This window comes from Bufo bufo, chromosome 6 (assembly GCF_905171765.1).
Source record: "Bufo bufo chromosome 6, aBufBuf1.1, whole genome shotgun sequence".
Lineage (NCBI taxonomy): Eukaryota > Metazoa > Chordata > Amphibia > Anura > Bufonidae > Bufo > Bufo bufo.
In genome coordinates, this window is record NC_053394.1 from 183,452,989 (window position 1) to 183,479,430 (window position 26,442).

General features: G+C 41.5%; 1 protein-coding gene across 2 annotated transcripts in view; it reads left to right on the forward strand.

The window, feature by feature from the left end:
• Positions 1–26,442, forward strand: part of LOC121004318 (protein phosphatase Slingshot homolog) — a 230,107-nt gene that overhangs the window by 27,240 nt on the left and 176,425 nt on the right. For both annotated transcript variants that reach the window (XM_040436503.1, XM_040436504.1), the window contains exons 4-7: positions 3,069–3,187; positions 4,780–4,851; positions 4,931–4,996; positions 5,078–5,266. In XM_040436503.1, coding sequence (XP_040292437.1) covers positions 3,069–3,187; positions 4,780–4,851; positions 4,931–4,996; positions 5,078–5,266 — 446 coding nt within the window. The remainder of the gene's footprint in view (positions 1–3,068; positions 3,188–4,779; positions 4,852–4,930; positions 4,997–5,077; positions 5,267–26,442) is intronic.

Consider the following 26,442-nt stretch of genomic DNA (forward strand, 5'->3'; position numbering starts at 1 on the left):
AAACACCCCATATGTGGTAGTAAACTGCTGTACGGTCACATGGCAGGGCGCAGAAGGAAAGGAATGCCATACGGTTTTTGGAAGGCAGATTTTGCTGGACTGGTTTTTTGACACTATATGTCCCATTTGAAGCCCCCCCTGATGCACCCCTAGAGTAGAAACTCCAAAAAAAGTGACCCCATTTTAGAAACTATGGGATAGGGTGGCAGTTTTGTTGATACTAGTTTATGGTACATATGATTTTTGGTTGCTCTATATTACACTTTTTGTGAGGCAAGGTACCAAGAAATGGCTGTTTTGGCACCGTTTTTATTTTTTATTATTTACAGCATTCATCTGACAGGTTAGATCATGTGGTATTTTTATAGACCAGGTTGTCACGGACGCGGCGATACCTAATATGTATACTATTTTTATTTTTTTTATTTTATTTAATTTTTGAAACCAAAAAAATCATGTTTTAGTGTTTCCATAGTCTGAGAGCCATAGTATTTTCAGTTTTGGGGCGAATATCTTGGGTAGGGTATGATTTTTGCGGGATGAGATGACTGTTAGATTGGTACTATTTTGGTGGGCATACGCCTTTTTGATCGCTAGCTGTTGTACTTTTTGTGATGTAAGGTGACAAAATTTTTTTTTTATTTTATTTTACATTTTTCTACGGTGTTCATCTGAGGGGTTAGGTCATGTGATATGTTTATAGAGCCGGTCGATACGGACGTGGCGATACCTAAAATGTTTTTTATTTTTTTACTTTATTTGGGGAAAATGACATTTATGTTTATTTTTACTTAAAGCTTTAAATTTTTAGGGGGGAAAACTTTATTTTTTCAACTTTTTTTCACTTTATTTTTTGTCCCACTTTGGGACTTCAACTTTTGGGCGTCTAATCCCCTTTACAATGCACTCCAATACTTTTGTATTGGAATGCATTAGCTGAATGAGTAATACAGTGTGTATTACTCATTCAGCTTCCGGGCCTGTGAGATCCAGGGGGCTGGATCTCACAGGAAGGTAGTGTTGGACCCGATGGCACCGCCGCAACCTGTAAAAGCTGCAAACCGCAGGTCTAAATTGACCTGCGGTTTGCGGCGATCGCCGACACGGGGGGAGGGGGGCACATTGTCCCAGGGTGCCTGCTCAATAATTTGAGCAGGCACCTTGTTCCAATCACCGCCCGCCGAAAACGTTAACTTGATAACATTTTACTGTTGGAGAACAACATGTTTACCTACTTATTATATGTCTTACTTTATGTATCTATTGTTATGATGGAAACCTGAAATAAAATACGTTTTACAAAAGTGACACAATTTTGGAGACCACGGGATAAGGTGGCAGTTTTGTTGGTACTATTTTAGGATACATATTATTTGGTTGCTCTATATTACACTTTTTGTGAGGCAAGGTAACAAAAATAGCTGTTTTGGCACTGTTTTTTATTTTTTGTATTTTACAATGTTCATCTGACAGGTTAGATCATGTGCTATTTTTATAGAGCAGGTTGTTACGGACGCAACAATACCACCTTTTTTTGGTTGTTTGTTTCAGTTTTACATAATGAAGCATTTTTGAAAAAAAAAAAGATTTTTTATTGTCTCCATATTCTGAGAGCCATAGTTTTTTTTTTTTTTATTTATTTATTTTTTTTTTTTTGGCGATTGTCTTAGGTAATATGTATACTTTTTAAAAAAAATTAATTTAAGTTTTACACAATTAAAGCATTTTTGAAACAAAAAAATCATGTTTTAGTGTCTCCATATTCTGAGTGCCATATTTTTATTTTATTTTTTGGGCGATTGTCTTAGGTAGGGTCTCATTTTTTGCGGGATGAGATCACTGTTTGGAACTATTTTGGGGTAACTTTTTGATCGCTTGGTATTACACTTTTTGTGATGTAAGGTGACAAAAAATGTGTTTTATTTATTTTTTGCATTGTTCATCTGAGGTGTTAGGTCATGTGATATTTTTATGCTGCAGGTCGTTACAGACGTGGCAATGTTTCCTTTTTTATATTTGAGTTTTTTACACAATAAAAGCATTTTTTAAACAAAATCATGTTTTAGTGTCTTCATATTCCGAGAGCCATATATTATTTATTTATTTTATTTTTTTGGTCTGATCCCCTCTGCAATGCATTACAATACATCCTTGATTTATTTTTCAATCACATTATACTCTTCTTGTTTCCATGGTTACAAGCACTCTCTTCAATCCAACAGAGGTGGCCTTGCTTGCACACTATAGGGAAAAGTGCCATATATAAGCAATCCCATGCTACCGGCCACCAGTGAGGAGACAGTATGGGCAATGAAAATACATTAGAAAGTGTCTTGTAGTAACTGCTGTTTGCTGAAGTGAGACAACCCTTTTAAGGATAAATTGGAGAGGGAAAGCTTAATGAGGGGGAGACTAATTAATAATGCAGTAGTCAAGACTGAAATGGATCAGGGCAACAATAAGAGTGGATTGAATAACAAATCTATTGATAGCTTGTCCAATAAGCGCTGCATAGAGAGAAAATAGTAGAGGACTTAGGACCGAACCCTGAGGAACCCCCAAAAGCAAGAGGAAGTGGAGAAGAAGTAGAGCATTTTTGCCAACATTCCCTGTTTTGCAGTCCAGATATCAATGAACTTTATCATCTCCTTTATATAAACATTATAGGGGAGATTTATTAAGACTATTATTCTGTCCTGGTATTAATATCCTCTTCTCTGCCGGAGGATGCACCTAATTTTTGATGAGGCGCATAAATTAGATGCATTATCCGGCAGTCTGTGCGCCTAAACAGAAATCTGCTGCAACTCTGACGTAAAGTAATATAAATTTGATACAGTTGCCCCCTTTCTGAAAAGAGGCCCTGGTAGCTTAAAATTGCCCTTAGCGACACATGTTTGCAACTTTTAACACCACTCTTCTGGTGCAGGGAGATGGTAAATCTTCCCCTATATTCTTAGAGAATGCACCAAAACATTGGGTGCATTTTTCTTCTAGTAGAATTAAATCTTATTTTTCTTCACTCCATCCTCCTTAGCAACTCAAGTACTGGTTATCTTTTACCACAGGCTGTTCGTCTGGAGCCCATCCGGTCTTGTCTAACTAGATATCTGGTTGTGGTTTCCTCTATGGGAAGATCTACAGAAGAACAGACAATTCTACTAGGTGTAGACTTTGCTCATGATGGGTATGACTTTCTAATGTTACCTTCTATGATGTCATTTATCTTTATTCCCAACTGAATATGCAAAATCATATGTTGGCCAAAATTTGCCCATTCCCACAGTACAGTGGTCCCTCCAAGTTACAATATTAATTCGTTCCAGGGCGACCATTGTATGTTAAAACCATTGTAAGTTGAGTAATTGGTTCCAAAACCCCAAAATGTCATCCAAGATAACAGAAAATTAATATTTAAGAAAATAGGCAGATAACTAAGACAGATAAAGCAAGTCCTTTCATATAACAGTCAGGAATAGCTGCTAACTAGCAACCAATACTGCTATTTTTACCAGAGAAGTGGCCTTGATTGGTTGGATCCTGGTCTGAGGCATTGTATGTTGAGTCTAGTTTCAACTTACGATGGGTCAGAAAAGACCATTGTATGTTGAAAATATTGTTTCTTGAGGCCACTGTTGAGGGATCACTTTTATATAGTTAATATGGTTGAAAAAAGACATAAGTAAATCAAGTTCAACTAAGGGATTTCTTTCATAAGCATTAATGTCATTTACTTTTAAGAATTCATCTAAACCCTTTTTAAAACTGTCTACTGTTCCTGCTGTGACCACGTCCTGAGGAAATCTATTCTACAGATTCAGTTCTTACAATAAAGAAGCTTGGACCCTTCTGAAGACTGAACATTTTCTTCTCCAGTCGGAGGCAGTGCCCTGTTGTCTTTTCAGGGCATTTTACATGGAACAGTTTTTCACAGTATTTTTTTTTTATATGGCCCATTTATATAGTTGTATAGGTTAATCATGTCCTCCCTTAGATTTCTCTTCTGAAGACTAAATACATTTAATTATTTTAATATTTTTTCATAACTAAGACCCTCTATGCCCCTTATCACTTTAGTCGCTTTGTAGTCCTTTGTACTCTTTCCAGTTCCAAAGCATCCTTTCTATGAACTGGTGCACAGAACTGAACTGCATATTCCAGATGAGGCCGCACCAAAGCTTTGTAAAGTGGTAGTATTACATCCCTGCCCCTCGAGTCCATGCCTCGTTTAATGCATGACAATATTCTGGTAGCCTTAGAAGCAGCTGATTGACATTGTATTTGTAATATTCAGCCCTTTTGCAACTACACAGAGAATTTCATGTTGGTACTTGATAGTAAAAAAAAAAACTTTCTTTTGCTGACTAGGATCTAGATGAGGCTAGTTTCACATCTGCGGTGGATCCGGCATTGCCGGGTACTGTCGCCTTCCTGATGGGCCTGATTGACTACCTGGAACCGGCCATAGCCATTGACTATAATGGGATCCAAAGGGGACTTGGTGGCTTTCGGCCATACAAATACTGCTTGTATGTTCTCCTGTGTTTGCATGGGTTTTCCCCAAGGTACTCTGGTTTCCTCCCACACTCCAAAGATATACTTATACTTCCACTGTGGAATATGTTGGTGCTATATAACTAAGAAATAAATACTGACCCTTTTAACCTAAAAATAGCTATAAATGCTCCTCAAAAGCAATCATAATGAAAGCAGAGATACTGGGGCGCATGGGTTCCAATCTAACCATTTTCTTGTCCTGTTCATGTTCTTGATTTTTAGGTCTAATACTTGCACAGTTGGCACAGTGCTACCGGTGTGGAGCAATACACAGGTCTTCCTAGATGGAGATGGGTGAGTGCACTGACAATTTGAAGATATATTTCTGTAACTCTTAGCTCTAGATTTTTAACCTTCTGCTTTGTGTTTCCAGTGGCTTTAGTGTTACATGCGGGATGGACATCAGGGCATTTAAACCTATTTCTGTGCAAACAATGTGGTGAGTTAATAATACAGATAGCTATTGTCTTGAACCTTTCCTACTATCCTTATATAACCATGTAGTTTTATGTCATTGTAGGGCACTACTGCAGATGCTCCACAAAGCCTGTGAGGCTGCAGAGGTAAATAACTATATTCCAGGTTCCAGTCTATGTACTGGGCTGGTATATTATCTGGATCATTACCGTTCACCCCAGGGATGTATTAATGCATGGACTGCCATGTCCGACATCACATCTACACGGAAAGATCCCACCACCCCAGAGAGGTAAGAGATAACTGACAGTGGACATTTTGTGTAATTGAATTTTTTATTTTTATTTATTTTTATTTATTTTTTTCCCCTTCCCCCATTTGTGTTTTATTAAATTTCCAAACAAACAAGACAACAAAGTTAGAGGTAAGAGGTAAATCACATATACAGATAGCTCACAGGTGAACAATGCCATTTTGGCATATAGTGCATAAACTGATACCATAATAATGAAATATGACTGAGCTATCATATATAAGTATATAAATAAGACTCGACTATCAAATAGATATTCAGGTAGTAAGGTCAGACAACTTCTGATGGAATGCCAGATTTGGCAGTTTAACATGAATATCTTTATTTATCCAGTCATGAATGGTATATCAATAATACAGGTACGGCAGCCATCATCAAGAGAGTGCACTTATACACATGTTTGAAAAAGGGCTGTAAGATCTTTGAGCCCGAAACATTGCTGTATTATTGATGAATCGTTTATGGCTGGATAAATAAAGATATTCATGTTAAAATACAAAAGTCTGAAGTCGTTTGTCTATGAGAAACACCCAAAAAACCCTTAGCTCCTGATGATTGCTGTGGCTAGTGTTCACATACAAGTAGTAAGGTCAAAATAGTCTGAATACTATTGAAAAAGAAAGTAGCTATGAATTGGAATAAGAAATGGGGAGTCAACATGGGGTAGTAAAGGGGGAAAAAAGAGGGTTATTGTGGAAAGAGTGCATGGACTGCCTTGTCAAGACCACCGGGCAAGAGGACAGCAGGTAGTCAGATGGCATAAATTAAGGGAAAGCCATTCCTCCAAGATGGTTTTACGGGCCACTTTGGAGATGATGAAGAGTAATTTTTTCACCATTTGCGTGCATGGTGGTCTAAATGGCCCAAAATTGCACATGAGGGTGTGAGAGGAATAAAGTTAACCAGATGAGCAAGAGCGAAAGATTAAACCCTCTTCCAAAATTGTTGGATCAAGGGACATCCCCAGAAGCAGTGGAAAAAGCCTGTGTCTGATTGTGTGCATATAGGACATGTGGAGGTAGGAGTGTTCCCAGTGAGAGTCCCGCATCAGTGAGACATAAGCTCTGTGTTTGACCTTAAGCGCCATGTTCCAGTAGGATACTGAGGACAGACATCTGGAGGCCCTGTGGAAATGCCCATATGTAGAGTGGAGTAACTTAAGATGGGTTGGAGCAAATTATATATTTAAATATTCCTCGGGAAGTATCTTGCGTAGTTAATAAAAGATGAACAAGGAGGTCTTGAATGGAACCTGTTTGTAACTGGCGGAGGATTTTCCTCAGATAGCTTGAGGCCTGTAGGTAGGGGAAGAGGGCATGTGAGGGGAGTCCGTATTTATCTAAAAATGTGTGGAGTTAGGTTGTATCAAATCATGTATATGTCTCGCACCCATTGGTTGAAGGTCTCTGCCTCTTGAAATTGAGGGTTGCCTAAAAATGGCAGGAGTGTAGATGTGTAAGATTGTAAATTAGCTTGACGACGCATTAATATCCCATGTTTTAATCACACTAGATAGGAGAGAGTTGAGATGCATCTCCTCAGACAGCCGTGAGGGGGACAAATTATACAGTAGGGAGTAAGGTTTAGAGAATTGAACATCCAGGGGGGTGGTTGTTAAGGTAGAAATGTCATGTACCCAGTCCATGAGTATTCTAATATTAGCTGCTAAATTATAAAGGCTAATGTCTTTACTCCGTTTACTCCACTGTTGTGTCTAGTTTGTTGAAGAACTTTAATGGCAATTTTAGGGCGAGACCCTTTCCAGATGACTTTTCTAAACATAGTAAAAATGAATCATTCAATTCTAAGTTTGTGTTTGAAAAAGATATAATAGTTTAGGGTAAAACAATGAGTTTCAGAAGGTTAGCCCTACCTGAGAAGGATCATTTAAAACAGGGGTCGAATATGATCATTTCATGTGGCTCCCAACTCCCTGCCAGAGCATATGCAAATGTGGGACACACAGGAAGATGAGAACGGCGCTGCGCTGGCTGTACTCACCATCCCTGGTCTTCTTCCGTGCCCCGCTTTGTGTCCTGACACAAACAGTGTCAGGACATAGTGCAAGTAGGTGCGCACTATGACCTGACACTGTGCGCTGTTAAGTCACAGTCCCACGTGGCGGGAAGAAGACCAGGGAAGGGCAGCGCCGTCTGGAGCTGGAGAGGTACAATAAGGCCTCATGCACACGACCGTTGTTTGGGTCCGCATCCGAGCCGCCGTTTTGGCGGCTCGGATGCGGACCCATTCACTTCAATGGGGCCGCAAAAGATGCGGACAGCACTCCGTGTGCTGTCCGCATGCGTTGCTCCGTTCCTTGGCCCCGCCAAAAAAATAGAACATGTCCTATTCTTGTCCGTTTTGCGGACAAGACCAGGCACTTCAAAAATGGGCCGCCCGTTCCGCAAATTGCGGAAAGGCACACCGGCGGCTTACGGTTTTTGCGGATCCGCGTTTTGCGAACCCAAAAAACTGCACGGTCGTGTGCATGAGGCCTAAGTCTGATCTGAGGTCTGATTGGGGGTCAGAAGAAGTGTAGGCTGGGGGGTCTGTTTGGTTGCTGGGGGCTCATCTGAGGCTAATGGAGGGTCCGATGGGAGGCTGATGTAGGCTGGGGGGTCTGATGGGAGGCTGATGGAGGTGGGGGGGGCGGATCTGAGGCTGAGAAAGGGACAAAGGCAGGGACAGTGGCAGGAAGAGTGAAAGCTGGGTGAACCCCTCTCTGGACCCCTTTGGATGAGCTTAGCTGCCTGCCATTAATGCCAAATAAAGAAATAAAAAAAACGAAATATATAAATTCTCAACTTAAAAATTAGACTGCTATATTCTAGACTGCTATATATAATATATATAGTGCAGGCGCCATTTTGTGCTGCAAAAATACAGTGCTCTGGATTTTGTTTAATGAAGCACAATTTCTATAACTTACCCCTAAGTTATTTAAATATATATATATATATATATATATATATATATATATATATATATATATTATACACTGCCTGTCCAAAGAAAAAGGCGCCATCTGGATTTAACTAAGCAAATAGTTATGAGCCTCCTATTGGATAATTACTACATGGGCGATTATCTTTCAGCTCGCAACAAGTTATTTAACCCCAACTGGTGCAATGAGTTGCTTCTAATTTCTTAAAGGGACTCTGTCACCACTTTCTAACCCCCCCTTTTAAAAGTATTGTTCTCTCCATGGCGCCCTTGTGATTACAAAGGTGTTGTTATAACATAAATTCGCCGTCTCGTTTTGATAAAAATACCTTTTATCTAACCTGTCAATCTTGTGGATAAGGTGCCCAGGGCGTTTCTGAAGGTCTGAAGCTGCCGTCCGCGGCCGCCGCCGTTGGTGCCCAGCTCCTCCCCTGATCCTTTCAGCGCCGCCTGAATGTAAAGAAATCCGCCTCCGGCTCTCGCTCAGTGCCCCCTCCTCCTTTTCAAAGATCCCGCGCGTGCGCACAGGCCTGTGCCTGATGCGCCCGTGCCGACATTTAGAATCAGCCTCATTGAGCGAAGTGCGCATGCCTGCACTTCGCTCAACCTCCTCATAAGACGAGCACTGCAGCCAGCCACTCAGAGCCTGCGGCTCCATACAGCGCTTGGCAGGCTCTGAGTGGCTGGCTGCAGTGCTCGTCTTATGAGGAGGTTGCGCGCACTTCGCTTAATGAGGCTGATTCTAAATGTCCGCACGGGCGCATCAGGCACAGGCCTGTGCGCACGCGCGGGATCTTTGAAAAGGAGGAGGGGGCACTGAGCGAGAGCCGGAGGCGGATTTCTTTACATTCAAGCGGCGCTGAAAGGATCAGGGGAGGAGCTGGGCACCAACGGCGGCGGGCGGCAGCTTCAGACCTTCAGACCTTCAGACCTTCAGAAACGCCCTGGGCACCTTATCCACAAGATTGACAGGTTAGATAAAAGGTATTTTTATCAAAACGAGACGGCGAATTTATGTTATAACAACACCTTTGTAATCACAAGGGCGCCATGGAGAGAACAATACTTTTAAAAGGGGGGGTTAGAAAGTGGTGACAGAGTCCCTTTAAACAACCATGTCGAAAGACACATCTCATAGTCGTGGAAAAAATGTTAGTCTGTTTTGAGAAGTGTCAAATTATTGGCATGCATCAAGCAGAGAAAACATATAAGGAGATTGCAGAAATTACTAAAATTGGGTAAAGAACTGTCCAACGCATTATTAAAAACTGGAAGGATAGTGGGGACCCTACCCTGTGTAGCTGTAAGAAAACCACTAATCAGTGAGGCAAACCAGAAAAAAAGGCTTCAATTTGCTAGGGAGCATAAAGATTGGCCTCTGGAGCAATGGAAGAAGGTTATGTGGTCTGATGAGTCCAGATTTACCCTGTTCCAGAGTGATGGGCGCATCAGGGTAAGAAGAAAGGCAGATGAAGTTCTGCACCCATCATGCCTAGTGCCTACTGTACAAGCCTGTGGGGGCAGTGCTATGATATGCGGTTGCTGAAGTTGGTCAGGTCTAGGTTCAGCAACATCATGTGCTCCAAGAATGAGGTCAGCTGACTACCTGAACATACTGAATGACCAGGTTAGTCCATCAATGGATTTTTTTCTTCCCTGATGGCACGGGCATATTCCAAGATGACCATGCCAGGATTCATCAGGCTCAAATTGTGAAAGAGCATGAGACATCATTTTCACACATGGATTGGCCACAACAGAGTCCAGACCTTAATCCCATTGAGAATCTTTGAGATGTGCTGGAGAAGGCTTTGCGCAGCGGTCAGACTCTACCATCATCAATGCAAGATCTTGGTGAAAAATTAATGCAACACTGGATGGAAATAAATCTTGTGACATTGCAGAAGCTTATCGAAACAACACTTTTTTTTTTCCAGTGGTTTGCCTGTAGGATGATTATTTGTGACTTGAATTTGTGTAAATGAGAAATGACTGTCTTCCTTTTTACTATTCAATGAATATAAGGTCAACCCTCTAGAAAAATAGCGCTTAGCCGCTGATGGCTCCTCTAAGAGGTGGGTGGCATCTTCCACCATCTCCTTTAGCATTGCCGGGTATTGCTGCTGGAACTTGATGTTGTTGATGAGATGTTTGCAGATTTCTGGGAAAGCCTTGCACTATTTTGCCACCAAAGTTGAGAAATCTTGGAAGATCCAGATCTTATGACCCCTGACCTACAGGCATTACTTCTTTCTGTAACTACTGAGAATATTTTCTTTGGTTAAGAGGTGGAAAAAGTTGGCAATAGTAGAGCAGGGGTTATTGTGGGTGTTGGGGTGATCTTTGCCCAGGGATGAGCGCTTTCACTCAGAGTCCTCGGATGAGAGGTCAGTAATTCCAGACCTTGCAGAAGATTTTGAGAAAGGAACTGGAATAGTTCCTTGCCCTTTAAAAGATTCTGGAATTCTAGTGAAATGTAGGTTATATTGTCGATTTCTGCTTTCCCTCCTGAAGTCCTCAAGGCGGTCTAAGAATACCCGAGTTTTGTCTCTTGCTGCTCATGTTCTGTAGTGCGAACAGGGTGACTTCACACACGTTGATTCTCTTTTCTGCCTCGGTAATCCACTGAGTTTTGGATGTGATGGAGGACAGAGGATTATTAACCCCTTAAGGACACATGACGTACCGGTACAGCATGTTTCCCGAGTCCTTAAGGACACATGACGTACCGGTACGTCATGGGTTTAAAACGCAATTGTGGCGGGGGTTAATCGGAACAAGATGCCCGCTGAAATCATTCAGCGGACATCCTGTCACAACGCTGGGGGGGGGGGGTCATGTGACCCCCCCCCCATATCGGCGATCGCAGGTCAATTCAGACCTGCGGTTTGCTGCGTTTCCGGTTCATTCGGGTCTCCGGTGACCCAATGAACCGGAAAAAGACTGATCGGTGGTGTGATTACACACCACCAATCACAGTCCGAACATTTGGGAGAGGCGGTGCTGGCCGTGGTGCTGATTGGTGCAGGGAGAGAGGCGCGAGATTCAAACTTCCGGCGCTCCTCTCTCCCCCCCCTCTTCCTGTTTCAGCACCTGCACCGTCCTCACCAGGCTCCTGCGATTCCCCCCATCGGCACCCATCACCCTCCAGGTAGGTTAGGGTCAGTGAGGGAGAGGCACCGTCAGGCAGGGATAGAAGGGAAAAGTTAGTGTTTTGTTTTTTTTTTTCTTTTTTCCTAAACCCCCCTACGTACCTGGAAGGGAGGTCGCGGTTGATGAGTCTCTCGTTGCATTCAAGGGGAGACTCAGTTTCCGCCAATACATTCCCACTAAGCGGGCGAGGTATGGCATGAAGCTGTACAAAATTTGTGAGAGTACCTCAGGGTACACTTGAAAATTTTGTGTGTACGAGGGGCGAGATTCCCGTATTCAATGTCTCCCCACTCTGGGTGTTAGCGGGAAACTCGTGTGGGACCTTATGTACCCACTGCTAGATAAGGGTTACCACTTGTACGTGGATAACTTTTATACTAGCATTCCCTTGTTCAGGTCCCTTGCCGCCAGATCCACGTTCGCTTGTGGGACCGTGCGGAAAAATCAGAGCAGCCTCCCTGCCTACCCCCTCCAGGTACCTATCCCCAGCGGTGAGACCCGTGCCCTTACCAGTGGAAACCTGTTGCTGGTCAGATATAGGGACAAGAGGGATGTCCTTGTACTGTCCACAATTCATGGTAACCGCACCACCCCCGTCTCTGTGTGATGTACCGCGGCAACTGTCCTCAACCCCGATTGTATCGTCGACTACAATCGATATATGGGAGGAGTTGATCTCTCTGATCAAGTCCTCAAGCCATATAATGCCATGCGCAAAACCCGGGCATGGTACAAAAAGGTTACGGTTTACTTGGTACAGGTTGCCTTGTACAACGCTTTTATACTATCCCGAAGCGCTGGCTGCACAGGGACATTCCTCCAATTCTATGAGGCAGTCCTCAAGGACCTGATTTTTTTTTTCAGACCGGGAAAGAGCAGGCCAGAGTACCTCAGGAACTGGAGGCGCCCGTATCATCCCTGGCCAACACTTTCCAGGTGTGGTCCCCCATACTGGAAAGAAGGGACAAAACAAAAAAAGATGCAGAGTGTGTCACAAGAGGGGATACGGAAGGACACCACCACTCAATGTGACACTTGCCCCGATCATCCGGACCTCTGCGTTATCGATTGCTTCAGGGAGTATCACACTTCCATGGAGTACAACATTTTTATAATCCCCAACAGTCCCCTAGAGAACACAAAAAACTATGACTCTCAGACTTTGGAGACATTAAAAAAAAATATTTTTTCCCAAAAAATATTAGTTTTAGTGCAGGCATCCTCAAACTGCGGCCCTCCAGATGTTGTAAAACTATAACTCCCAGCATGCCCAGACAACCTACAGCCATCAGCAGGGCATGGTGGGAATTGTAGTTTTACAACATCTGGACGGACGCAGTTTTAGGATGCCTGCTTAGTGACTCCAAAGTCTGAGAGCCATACATATTGGGCATCGCCGCGTCCGTAAAAATCTTCTCTATAAAAATAACATTGAACCCAACCCCCCCGGATGAACAGCGTTAAAAAAAAAAAAAAAAGTGTAAATAAAAAGCCATTTTTTGTCACCTAACATCACAAAAAGTGTAATAGCGAGCGATCAAAATGTCATATGCACCCCCAATTAGTGCCAATAAAACTGCCATCTCCTCCCGCAAAAAATTAGCCCCAACATTAGATAGTCGTCCAAAAAAAAAACTGTAGCTCCCAGGCTCTGGAGATACAAAAATAATTTTTTTGGGTTCCTAAAATGATAATATAGTGTAAAATCTTAATCAATTTTAAAATGTAGACATATTAGGTATCGCCGCGTCCGTAAGAATCTGCCCTATAACAATAACATTTGACCAAACCCCTCGGATGAACAGCGTTAAAAATATAAAATAAAAACTGTGCCAAAACAACCAATTTTTGGCAAAATTTCCATTTGAATCCTTTTTTTCCGGTAATAAAGCAAGGTTTTTTTTTTTTCCGGTAATAAAGCAAACTAAATATTTATTGCCCTGATTCTGTAGTTTGCAGAAACACCCCATATGTGGTCGTAAATGGCTATATAGCCACACGGCAGGGCATAGAAGGAAGGGAACGCCATATGGTTTCTGGAAGGCAGATTCTGATGGACTGGTTTATTTACACAATGTCCCATTAGAAGCCCCCCCTGATGTAGCCTAGAATAGAAACTCCAAAAAAGTGACTCCATCTAAGAAACTACACGCCTCAAGGTATTCAAAAGTTACTTTACAAACTTTGTTAACCCTTTAGGTGTTCCACAAAACTAAATAGCGAATGTAGAAACAATTTTAGAATTTAAATTTTTTGTTACCTTGCCTCAAAAAAGTGTAATATAGAGCAACCAAAAATCATATTTACCCTAAAATAGTCCCAAAATAACAACCACCTTATCCCGTAGTTTCCTAGATGGGGTCACTTTTATGGAGTTTCTACTCTAGGGGTGCATCAGGGGGCTTGAAAGGGTACATGGTGTAAATAAACCAGTCCAGCAAAATCTGCCTTCCAAAAACCATATGGCGTTCCCCTTCTTCTATGTCCTGCCGTTTAGCCAAATAGTAGTTTACGACCACATATGGGGTGTTTCTGCAAACTACTGAATCAGGGCAACCCATATTGAGTTTTGTTTGGCAGTTAACCCTCACTTTATTACTGGAAAAAATGGGTTAAAATTGAAAAATATTCCAAACAATTGAAATTCCAAAATTGTTTCTCTATCTGCCATTAACTGTTGTGGAACACCTAAAGGGTTAACAAAGTTTGTAAACCCAGTTTTGAATACCTTGATGGGTGTACTTTCTTAGATGGAGTCACTTTTTTAAAATTTCTATTCTAGGGGTGCAACGGGGGGCTTGAAATGGGACATGGTATAAACAAAACCAGTCCTGCAAAATCTGCCTTGCAAAAACCATATGGCGTTCCCCTCCTTCTATATCCTCCCGTTTGGCCAAACAGTAGTTTACTACCACATATGGGGTTTTTCTGCAAACTACAGAATCAGGACAACCCATATTGAGTTTTGTTTGGCAGTTAACCCTTGCTTTGTTCCTGTAAAAAATTGATTTATATTGGAAAATTTCCCCAAAAAAATAAATGAAAAATTCGTAAGTTTTATGTCCATTTGCCATGAAGTCTTGTGGAAGACCTAAAGGGTTAGCAAAGTTTGTAAAATCTGTTTTGAATACCTTGAGGGGTGTAGTTTCTAAAATGTGGTTAATTTTGGATGGTTTCTTTTACGTAAGCCTCACAAAGTGACTTCAGACCTGAACTGGTCCATAAAAAGTGGGATTTGGAAAATTTCTGAAAAATTTCAAAATTTGCTTCTAAACTTCTAAGCTATGTAATCCCAAAAAAATAAAATATAATTCCCAAAATGATACAAACATGAAGTGGACATATGGGGAATGTAAAGTCATCCCAATTTTTGGGGGTATTACTATGTATTACAGAAGTAAAGAAACTGAAACTTTTGCTAATTTTTCAAAATTTTTGGTAAACTTGGTATTTTTTTATGCAAAATAATTAACTTTTTTGACCCAATTTTAGCAGTGTCATGAAGTACAATATGTGACGAAAAAACATTCTAAGAATGGCCTGGGTAAGTAAAAGCGTTTTTCCAGAGATCTCCTATGCTACCACTGTGGCCTGAAATTTGTTGAATGTGTCTGTGGTGCTGGGATCAGACACAGCCATAAAGGGACTCGAGGAAGAGGGGGAGGGCGGGAGGTAAGGAACAAGAGTTTCAGACTCAATCTCAGGTGAGGGAGGGTGTGCCGTTGAAGGCTTAATGTTAGACTTTGGTGTTTTCTTCACCTTCCCTTGAGAAGGTGTGTAGGTGTGTACTGGCTTCCCTAGTGAAGATTGGAGGAGAAAGATGTTGTGTGCGGCAGCCTCGGTACTCCTGAAGTACTTCATGAGGAAGGACCAAAATTGTCATATGGTCTGAAACGCGTTGACGAAACTATCCTGTATGAAGCTTTTTAACCGCATCAATAAAAAGTGTTTCCTGCTTAGAATTGGAGCTGGATGTTTTCTCTTCCAATATTTGTTCAACTGCAACCAGGTGCGGTATCCTTGCTCGTCTAGCAGAGGAAGAGGTGAGAGATGCCTTTACCATTACAGTACTCCTGAACGATCCAAGGCTGCTGCAAATAGGTTCCTATGGAGATCCTGCCTATGGCAGAAATATAGTGTAAGTCTCATAGACCTTATTGCTAATGCATTGGTGTCTATGAGAGAAGCTATTTGATGATTGCTCATTCCAGTTCCTTAGGGGAACTACAGCCAGGTCCATAAATATTGGGACATCGACACAATTCTAACATTTTTGGCTCTATACACCACCACAATGGATTTGAAATAAAACGTACAAGATGTGCTTTAACTGCAGATTGTCCGCTTTAATTTGAGGGTATTTACATCCAAATCAGGTGAACGGTGTAGGACAGGGGTAGGCAACCTCCGGCTCCCATCTGTTGTGAAACTACAACTCCCAGTATGCATACTTGCTATGCTCTTCTAAGAACTCTCATAGAAATGAATGGAGCATGCTGGGAATTGTAGTTTCACAACAGCTGGGAGCCGGAGGTTGCCTACCCCTGTCCTACACCGTTCACCTGATTTGGATGTAAATACCTACCCCTGGTGTAGGAAATACCACAGTTTGCATATGTGCCTCCCACTTGTTAAGGGACCAAAAGTAATGGGATAATTGGCTTCTCAGCTGTTCCATGGGCAGGTGTGTGTTATTCCCTCATTATCCCAATTACAACAAGCAGATAAAAGGTCCAGAGTTCATTTCATATCATATCAGTGAAGCAAGCCATCATTAGGCTGAAAAAAAAAACAAAGCCATCAGAGAGATAGCAAAAACATTAGCGTGGCCAAAACAACTGTTTGGAACATCCTTAAAAAGAAGGAATGCATCGGTGAGCTTAGCAACACCAAAAGACCCGGAAGACCCCGGAAAACAACTGTGGGGGATGACCGAAGAATTCTTTCCCTGGTGAAGAAAACACCCTTCACAACAGTTGGCCAGATCAAGAACACTCTCCAGGAGGTAGGTGTATGTGTGTCAAAGTCAACAATCAAGAGAAGACTTCACCAGAGTGAATACAGAGGGTTCACCACAAGATGTAAACCATTGGTGAGCCTCGAAAAACAGGAAGGTCAGATTAGAGTTTGCCAAACGACATCTAAAAAAGCCTTCAAAGTTCTGGAACAACATCCTATAGACAGATGAGACCAAGATCAACTTGTACCAGAGTGATGGGAAGAGAAGAGTATGGAGAAGGAAAGGAACTGCTTATAATCCTAAGCATAACACCTCATCAACAACAACCTCATACTCAATACCAAGAAAACAAATGAGCTAATTCTGGATTTTAGGAAGAAGAAACGAAATGGACACCATCCCATTAGCATTAATGGTGGAAACGTGGAGATAGTTCAAAGTGTCAGATTCTTGGGAGTTCATATTAGTCAGGACCTGTCATGGATAAAAAACACATCAGAAATTACCAAAAAGGCCTGAGGAGTCTGAAGAAAGCACAACTCCCAAAACAGCTGCTAGTCAATTTTTACAGGTGCACCATAGAATCTGTTATCACATACTGCATTACAGTGTGGTACTCCGGACAAGAAAACCCTCAAGCGCATCATCAGAATCTTCACTGCTCGCTGCAGCAACAGGGCAAAAATTATCTGCGGGGATCCAACTCACCCCGGCCACAGCCTTTTCATTCCCCTACCCTCTGGTAGGCGTCTTAGAGCCCTACACGCCCGCACCACTAGGCTGAAGAACAGCTTTTACCACAAAGCAATCAGTCTCTTAAATGCTCAGAGACTATTGCCCCTTCCTAGGATAAAAACTACCACAGACTGAAAGTGACTGCTGCATTCATGAACCCATGATGATCTCTTGTCTGCAGTGGTGTCTGAATCAGTATGTATATATACTCATAAGCACTTCCTACTGTGCTCTTGCTATATATATATATATATATATATATATATATATATATATATATATATATATATATAAAAAAAATAATAATATATATAATATACTGTGAATAGTAATGCTTTCTAGTGCAATGTTAGTTTTTTTTTTTTTTCTAGTGTAATGCTTTAGTTTAAATGTCAGTTCTTGTTCCTTGTATTGTACAGTGACAATAAAGGCATCTTATCTTATCAGTGAAGCCTGGTGGTAGTAGTGTCATGGCGTGGGCATGTATGGCTGCCAATGGAACTGGTTCTCTTGTATTTATTGATGATGTGAGTTGTGACTGCTGACAAAAGCAGCAGGATGAATTCTAAAGTGTTTCGGGCAATATTATCTCCCCCTTTTCAGCCAAATGCTTCAGAACTCATTGGACGGCGCTTCACAGTGCATATGGACAATGACTCAAAGCATACTGCAAAAGCAACCAAACTGTTTTTTAAGGGAAAGAAGTGGAATGTTATCCAATGGCCATGTCAATCACCTGACCTGAATCCGATTGAGCATGCATTTCACTTGCTGAAGACAAAACTGAAGAGAAAATGCCCCAAGAACAGCAGGAACTGAAGACAGTTGCAGTAGAGGCCTGGCAGAGCATCACCAGGGATGAAACCCAGCATCTGGTGATGTACAGTCGTGGCCAAAAGTTTTGAGAATTACATAAATATTGGAAATTGGAAAAGTTGCTGCTTAAGTTTTTATAATAGCAATTTGCATATACTCCAGAATGTTATGAAGAGTGATCAGATGAATTGCATAGTCCTTCTTTGCCATGAAAATTAACTTAATCCCAAAAAAAACTTTCACCTGCATTTCATTGCTGTCATTAAAGGACCTGCTGAGATCATGCTGGTAATCGTCTTGTTAACTCAGGTGAGAATGTTGACGAGCACAAGGCTGGAGATCATTATGTCAGGCTGATTGGGTTAAAATGGCAGACTTGACATGTTAAAAGGAGGGTGATTCTTGAAATCATTGTTCTTCCATTGTTAACCATGGTGACCTGCAAAGAAACGTGTGCAGCTATCATTGCGTTGCATAAAAATGGCTTCACAGGCAAGGATATTGTGGCTACTAAGATTGCACCTCAATCAACAATTTATAGGATCATCAAGAACTTCAAGGAAAGAGGTTCAATTCTTGTTAAGAAGGCTTCAGGGCGTCCAAGAAAGTCCAGCACGCGCCAGGATCGTCTCCTAAAGAGGATTCAGCTGCGGGATCGTAGTGCCACCAGTGCAGCGCTTGCTCAGGAATGGCAGCAGGCAGGTGTGAGCGCATCTGCACGCACAGTGAGGCGAAGACTTTTGAAAGATGGCCTGGTGTCAAGAAGGGAAGCAAAGAAGCCACTTCTCTCCAAAAAAAACATCAGGGACAGATTGATCTTCTGCAGAAAGTTTGGTGAATGGACTGCTGAGGACTGGGGCAAAGTCCTATTCTCTGATGAAGCCTCTTTCCGATTGTTTGGGGCATCTGGAAAAAGGCTTGTCCAGAGAAGTAAAGGTGAGCGCTACCATCAGTCCTGTGTCATGCCAACAGTAAAGCATCCTGAGACCATTCATGTGTGGGGTTGCTTCTCATCAAGGGAGTGGGCTCGCTCACAATTTTGCCCAAAAACACAGCCATGAATAAAGAATGGTACCAAAACACCCTCCAACAGCAACTTCTTCCAACAACAGTTTGGTGAAGAACAATGCATTTTCCAGCACGATGGAGCACCGTGCCATAAGGCAAAAGTGATAACTAAGTGGCTCAGGTACCAAAACGTTGACATTTTGGGTCCATGGCCTGGAAACTCCCCAGATCTTAATCCCATTGAGAACTTGTGGTCAATCCTCAAGAGGCGGGTGGACAAACAAAATCCACTAATTCTGACAAACTCCAAGAAGTGATTATGAAAGAATGGGTTGCTATCAGTCAGGAATTGGCCCAGAAGTTGATTGAGAGAATGCCCAGTCGAACTGCAGAGGTCCTGAAAAAGAAGGGCCAACACTGCAAATACTGACACTTTGCATAAATGTCATGTAATTGTCGATAAAAGCCTTTGAAACGTATGAAGTGCGTGTAATTATATTTCGCTGCATCACAGAAACAACTGAAACAAAGATCTAAAAGCAGTTTAGCAGGAAACCTTGTGAAAACTAATATTTGTGTCATTCTCAAAACTTTTGGCCACGTCTGTATATGCGTTCCAGACTTCAAGCTGTAATTGACTGCAAAGGATTTGCAACCATTAAAAAGTGAAAGTTTGATTAATGATAATTACTGTCCCATTACTTTTGGTCCCTTAACAAGTGGGAGGCACATATGCAAACTGTTGTAATTCCTATACCGTTCACCTGATTTGGATGTAAATACCCTCAAATTAAAGCTGAGAGTCTGCAGTTAAAGCACATCTTGTTTGTTTCATTTCAAATCCATTGTGGTGGTGTATAGAGCCAAAAATTTTAGAACTGTGTTGATATCCCAATATTTATGGACCTGACTGTATTAAAAAGTAAAAAAAAAAATAATAGTTTTTTTTTTAAATCTAAAGAAATAAAAAAATTAGAAAAATTCAAATCACCCCCTTCCCCAAAATAAAAATAGATACTAACCCCTTCCTGCATTTTCACGTACATGTACGTGGGGGAATGTGGTGCCTTACCGCATTCCCACGTGCATGTACTTGATGTGATCGGGGGTGTGTGCAGGAACTGCACCCGCCCGATCCACAGCACGGGCCCTGCTGTTACTGATAGCCGGGCCCCTGCTGCATCTGCCGGCATCGCTGTATGTGGTGATGCCGGCGGATTAACCCTTTCACATGCCGCGGTCAGCTCTGACCGCGGCACGTGCGGGGTTTACAGAGGGAGGGGGCTCCCTCTGACTCCATTGGACACAGGCATCGGAGCCTGCCAGCTACGGAAGCCCAGGAGATCCAGCCTAAAGGCTGGGTCTCCTAGGCAACTGTCAGCGTCTTACTGTGAAAGAGTCCATTCAGTGTCTGTATCCGTTCCTCAATTATGCGGAACGGGTGCGGACCCATTCATTTTCAATGGGGCCATAACTTCCGGTCCGCGGCTCTGGAAAAAAATAGAGCATGTCCTATTCTTGTCCGCAGCTGTGATCAAGAATAGGAATTATCTATTAAGTGCCGGCGATGTACGGCATCAGTGTTTTGCGGTCCGCAATTTGTAGACCGCAAAACACTACGGATGTCTGAATGGACCCTAAGACGCTGACAGTTCAATTCAGTACAATACAGAGTGTATTGTACTGAATTGAAACTGGGATTAAACCCTGAAAAGGTGAATTCCCACAGTGGGACAAATATAAAATTGAAAAACATTTTTTTTATTATATATAAAAAAAATTAAATAAATTTACATTCCCAAAATAGAAACATAGAATGTGTCGGCAGATAAGAACCATTTGGCCCATCTAGTAAATACTATGGATAGCCCCTGGCCCTATCTTATATGAAGGATGGCCTTATGCCTATCCTATGCATGCTTAAACTCCTCCACTGTATTTGCAGCTGCCACTTCTGCAGGAAGGCTATTCCATGCGTCCACTACTCTGGCCTTATGCCTATCCTATGCATGCTTAAACTCCTCCACTGTATTTGCAGCTGCCACTTCTGCAGGAAGGCTATTCCATGCGTCCACTACTCTGGCCTTATGCCTATCCTATGCATGCTTAAACTCCTTCACTGTATTTGCAGCTGCCACTTCTGCAGGAAGGCTATTCCATGCGTCCACTACTCTCTCAGTAAAGTAATACTTCCTGATATTACTTTTAAACCTTTGCCCCTCTAATTTAAAACTATGTCCTCTTGTAGCAGTTTTTCTTCTTTTAAATATTCTTTCCTCTTTTACCTTGTTGATTCCCTTTTATGTATTTAAAAGTTTCTATCATATCCCCTCTGTCTCTTCTTTCTTCCAAGCTATACATGTTAAGGTCCTTTAATCTTTCCTGGTAAGTTTTATCCTGCAATCCATGTACCAGTTTAGTAGCTCTTCTCTGAACTCTCTCCAAAGTATCAATATCCTTCTGGAGATATGGTCTCCAGTACTGAGCACAATACTCCAAATGAGGTCTCACTAGTGCTCTGTAGAGCGGCATGAGCACCTCCCTCTTTCTACTGGTAATTCCTCTTGCTATACACCCAAGCATTCTGCTAGCATTTCCTGCTGCTCTGTGACATTGTCTGCCTACCTTTAAGTCTTCTGAAATAATGATCCCTAAATCCCTTTCCTCAGATACTGAGGTTAGGACTGTATCACAGATTTCATATTCTGCTCTTGGGTTTTTACGTCCCAGGTGCATTATCTTGCACTTATCAACATTAAATTTTAGTTGCCAGACTCTTGACCATTCCTCTAGTTTTCCGAAGTCCTTTTTCCATTTGGTGTATTCCTCCAGGAACATCAACCCTGTTACAAATCTTTGTGTCATCAGCAAAAAGACACACCTTACTATTGAGGCCTTCTGCAATTTCGCTGATAAAGATATTAAACAATATGGGTCCCAGAACAGATCCCTGAGGTACCCCACTGGTAACAAGACCTTGGTCTGAATATACTCCATTGACTACAACCCTCTGTTGCCTGTCCCTCAGCCACTGCCTAATCCATTCAACAATATGGGAGTCCAAGCCCAATGACTGCACTTTATTGATAAGCCTTCTATGTGGGACAGTATCAAAAGCCTTACTAAAGTCTAGATAAGCGATGTCTACTGCACCTCCTCCATCTATTATTTTAGTCACCCAATCAAAAAAATCAATAAGATTAGTTTGACATGATCTCCCTGAAGTAAACCCATGCTGTTTTTCATCTTTCAATCCATGGGATTTTAGATGGTCCACAATCCTCTCCTTAAGTATGGTTTCCATTAATCCCACTATTGATGTCAGGCTTACTGGCCTATAGTTGCCCGATTCCTCCCTACTACCTTTCTTGTGAATGGGCACAACATTTGCTCATTTCCAATCTTCTGGGACGACTCCTGTTGCCAGTGATTGGTTAAATAAATCTGTTAATGGTTTTGCTAGTTCACCGCTGAGCTCTTTTAATAGTGGTGTATCCAATCAGGCCCCTGTGACTTATTTGTATTAATTTTAGACAGTTGACTTAGAACCTCTTCCTCTGTAAAGACACATGCGTCAAAAGATTCATTAGTTTTCTTTCCCAACTGAGGTCCTTCTCCTTCATTTTCCTTTGTAAAAACTGAACAGAAGTATTCATTGAGGCAGTCAGCTAGTTCTTTATCTTCTTCCATATACCTTCCTTCTTTAGTTTTTAATTTGGTAATTCCTTGTTTTAGTTTCCTTTTTTCATTTATGTAGCTGAAGAATGCCTTATCGCCTTTTTTCCCTGACTGAGCTAATTTCTCTTCTGCCTGTGCTTTAGAAGCTCTTATAACTTGTTTAGCCTCTCTCTGCCTAATCTTATAAATTTGTCTGTCATCCTCTTTTTTTTTTTTATAATTCCTAAATGCTATCTTTTTGTTTTTAATGATTTTGGCCACTTCTGCTGAGTACCACAGTGGTCTCTTCCTTTTTTTGCTTTTACTGACAAGCCTAATGCAATCTTCTGTTGCCTTCAATAGTGCCACTTTTAAGTAGTCCCATTTCTCCTGGACTCCAATTAAACTGTTCCAGTCTGATAGGGACTCGTATACCACTAATCTAATTTTAGAAAAGTCAGTTTTTCTAAAATCTAAAACTTTTGTTTTTGTGTGGTGTGACTCAGTCACTGTACTTATAGTAAACCACACTGACCTGGTGATCACTAGATCCCAAGCTTTCCCCTACAGTAATATCAGATACCAAATTCCCATTTGTGAATACTAAATCTAAAATGGCCTCCTTCTGGGTTGGCTCCTCCACTACTTGCTGTAGAGATAATCCCAGTAGGGAATTTAGAATATCTGTACTCTTGGCAGAACTAGCTATTTTGGTTTTCCAGTTTACATCTGGAAGAATGAAGTCTCCCATAATGATCACTTCCCCCTTCAATGTCATTTTAGCTATTTCCTCAACTAGTAGATCATCTAATTCTTTGACTTGGGTAGGTGGTCTATATATAACACCTACACGAGTTATCTTATGATTATTAAGCTGCAAGGTAACCCAAACTGACTCTAAATTGTTCTCGCTAACTTGTATCAAATTAGATTTTATGCTATCTTTCACATACAGGGCCCCCCTCCCCCTTCTTGCCTTCTCTGTCTTTCCTGTATAGAGAGAACCCTGGTATTGATATATCCCAGTCATTACTCCCCTTGAACCACGTCTCAGTAACAGCCACTACATCTATATTCTCAGATGCCATTATAGCCTCAAGCTCATTGATCTTATTCCCTAGACTGCGAGCATTTGTAGACAAGACTCTGAGCTTGTCGTTTCTTAACCTTTGTGCTACTGGCCTCTTCTGGGATTGTTCCGGAGGGCAGTCGGACTGCTGGATTATCACTCTTTTGCCCCCCTTTCCTAGTTTAAATGCTTCTTAGCAAATACTTGGAACTGTTCACCGAGGACATTCGTTCCCTTGAGAGAAAGATGCAACCCATCTTTCTTGTACAGTTCTTTTCCATTCCAACAAGAGCTATCATGAGACACAAAGCCAAACCCTTGGTTCAGACACCATTCACCAAGCCATACATTGAATAAAGTAAATTATTTTTTTTTAAATAGGGAAAATAAGAAAAGTAGACATATTGGGTATCGCCACGTCCGCATCAACCGGCTCTATAAAAATATCACATGACCTAAACCTTCAGGTGAACGCCGTAAAAAAAGAAAACTTTGTCACCTTACATCACTAAAAGTGCAACAACAAGCGTACAATAGTACCAATCTAACCGTCGCCTCATCCCGCACAAAATGAGCCCCTACATAAGACAATCGCTTAAAAAAAAAAAAAAAAATATGGCTCTCAGACTATGGAGACACTAAAACATGATTTTTTTATTTATTTTTTGGTTTAAAAAATGGTTTTATTGTGTTAAATGTAAAAAATAAAAAATTAAGTAAATATATTGGTTATCGCTGCGCCTGTAACAACCTGCTCTATAAAAATACCACATGACCTAAACCCTCAGATGAACACCGTAAATAAGATAAAATAAAAACGCTGTCAAAAAAGTGTAATACCATGCGATCAAAAATTCATATGCACCCTAAAATAGTACCAATAAAACCATACTCACTGCTTCCTGATCCTTGGCTTTGAAGGCTGCGCAACAACATGAGGGCGCTCTGTGACCTCACGCTGTGCGCGTCGGTTCACAGCACAGCCGGCGGCAGGAGGAAGAGGATCGTGATGTAGTTGAGGAGCAGCGGCGTCCGGAACTGGAGAGGTAAGTGTTTGCCTCATGTTTTATAAAATAAAAAACAATCTGGGGCAATATGGAGAAGCTGGGAGCTGATCTGGGGCAATATGGAGATTCTGGGGGCTTATCTGGGCAATATGGAGTTGCTGGGGGCTGATCTGGGGCAATATGGAGATGCTGTGGGGCTGATCTGGGGCAATATGGAGTTGCTGGGGGCTGATATGAGGCAATGCGTGCTGCTGGGAGCTAATATGAAAGGCTAAGGGGACTGCTGGGGCCGATGAGAGGCATGGGGCTCTTACCTGAGGTCTGATTGGGGGTCTGCTCTGAGGTCTTGTTGGGGTCTTATAAACATTGGGGGTCTTATTGCTGGTCTGACCTGAGGTCTAATGAAAAATATTTTTTTCTTATTGTCCTCCTCTAAAACCTAGGCATGTCTTATGGGGTGAAAAATACGGTAGTCATATTTGGTATTGTCGCGTCTGTAACAACCTGCTATATAAAAATACCACATGTTCTAACCTGTCAGATGAACATTGTAAAAAAACAAAAAATAAATACGGTGCCTCACAAAAAGTGTAATATAGTGCAACCAAAAATCATATGTACCAGCAAAACTGCCACCCTATCCCGTGGTTTCCAAAATGGGGTAATTTTTTGGGAGTTTCCACTCTAGGGGTGCATCAGGGGGTCTTCAAATGTGACATGGCCACTTAAAATTATCCCATTGAAATCTGCCCTCCAAAAACCATATGGCGTTCCTTTCCTTCTGCGCCCTCCTGCCGTGTGTCCATACAGTAATTTACGATCACAAATTGGGTGTTTCTGTAAACTACAGAATCAGGCTAATAAATATTGAGTTTTGTTTGGCTGTTGACCCTTGCTTTGTTACTGGAAAAAATTGAATAAAATGGAAAATCTGCCAAAAAGTTAAATTCAGAAATTTAATCTACATTTTCCTTTAATTCTTGTGGGGCACCTAAAGTGTTAACAACGTTTGTAAAATAAGTTTTGAATAGCTTGAGGGGTGTAGTTTCTAAAATGAGGTGATTTATGGCTGGTTTCTAATATGTAAGCCCCAAGTGACTTCATAACTGAACTGGTCCTGAAAAAAATTATGTTTTGGAAATTTTCTAAAAAATTATAACGCCCCAAAAATCATTCACAAAATGATCCAAACATGAAGGAGACATATGGGGAATGTAAAGTAATAACAATTTTTGGAGGTATTACTAGAACGTGAAAACCATCTCAGAATGGCCTGGATAAGTAAAAGCGTTTTAAAGTTATTACCACATAAAGTTACACATGTCAGATTTGCAAAATTAGGCTGTGTCCTGAAGGTGAAAAATGTGTCCTAAAGGGGTTAAAAAACAAATAGTCGCCACATGCGAAAATGGCCATATTATTGACATATAAAAATATTTATCCCATACGGCAACCGGTGAAAAGGATTCGCCTTTTTTTTTTTTTCTTCTTCTTCATCTCCCCCCAAAAAAAGTGATCCTCTGTATACATAACTACCAAAAAGTTATAGGGGTCATAATATGGCAATGAAAAGAAAAAACTACTTATTTTTTTTTCCAAGGTTTTTTATTTTTTTCAGTATTAAAGGGGTTGTCCGGGTTCAGAGCTGAACCCGGACATACCCATAATTTCAACCCGGCAGCCCCCCTGACTTGAGCATCGGAGCAGTTCATGCTCAATTCATTTCAATGGGGCTGTTTACATGTGCGTTGGTTTTCACGCATCACTTGTGTGTTGCGTGAAATCTCAGCATGTTCTTTATTCTAAG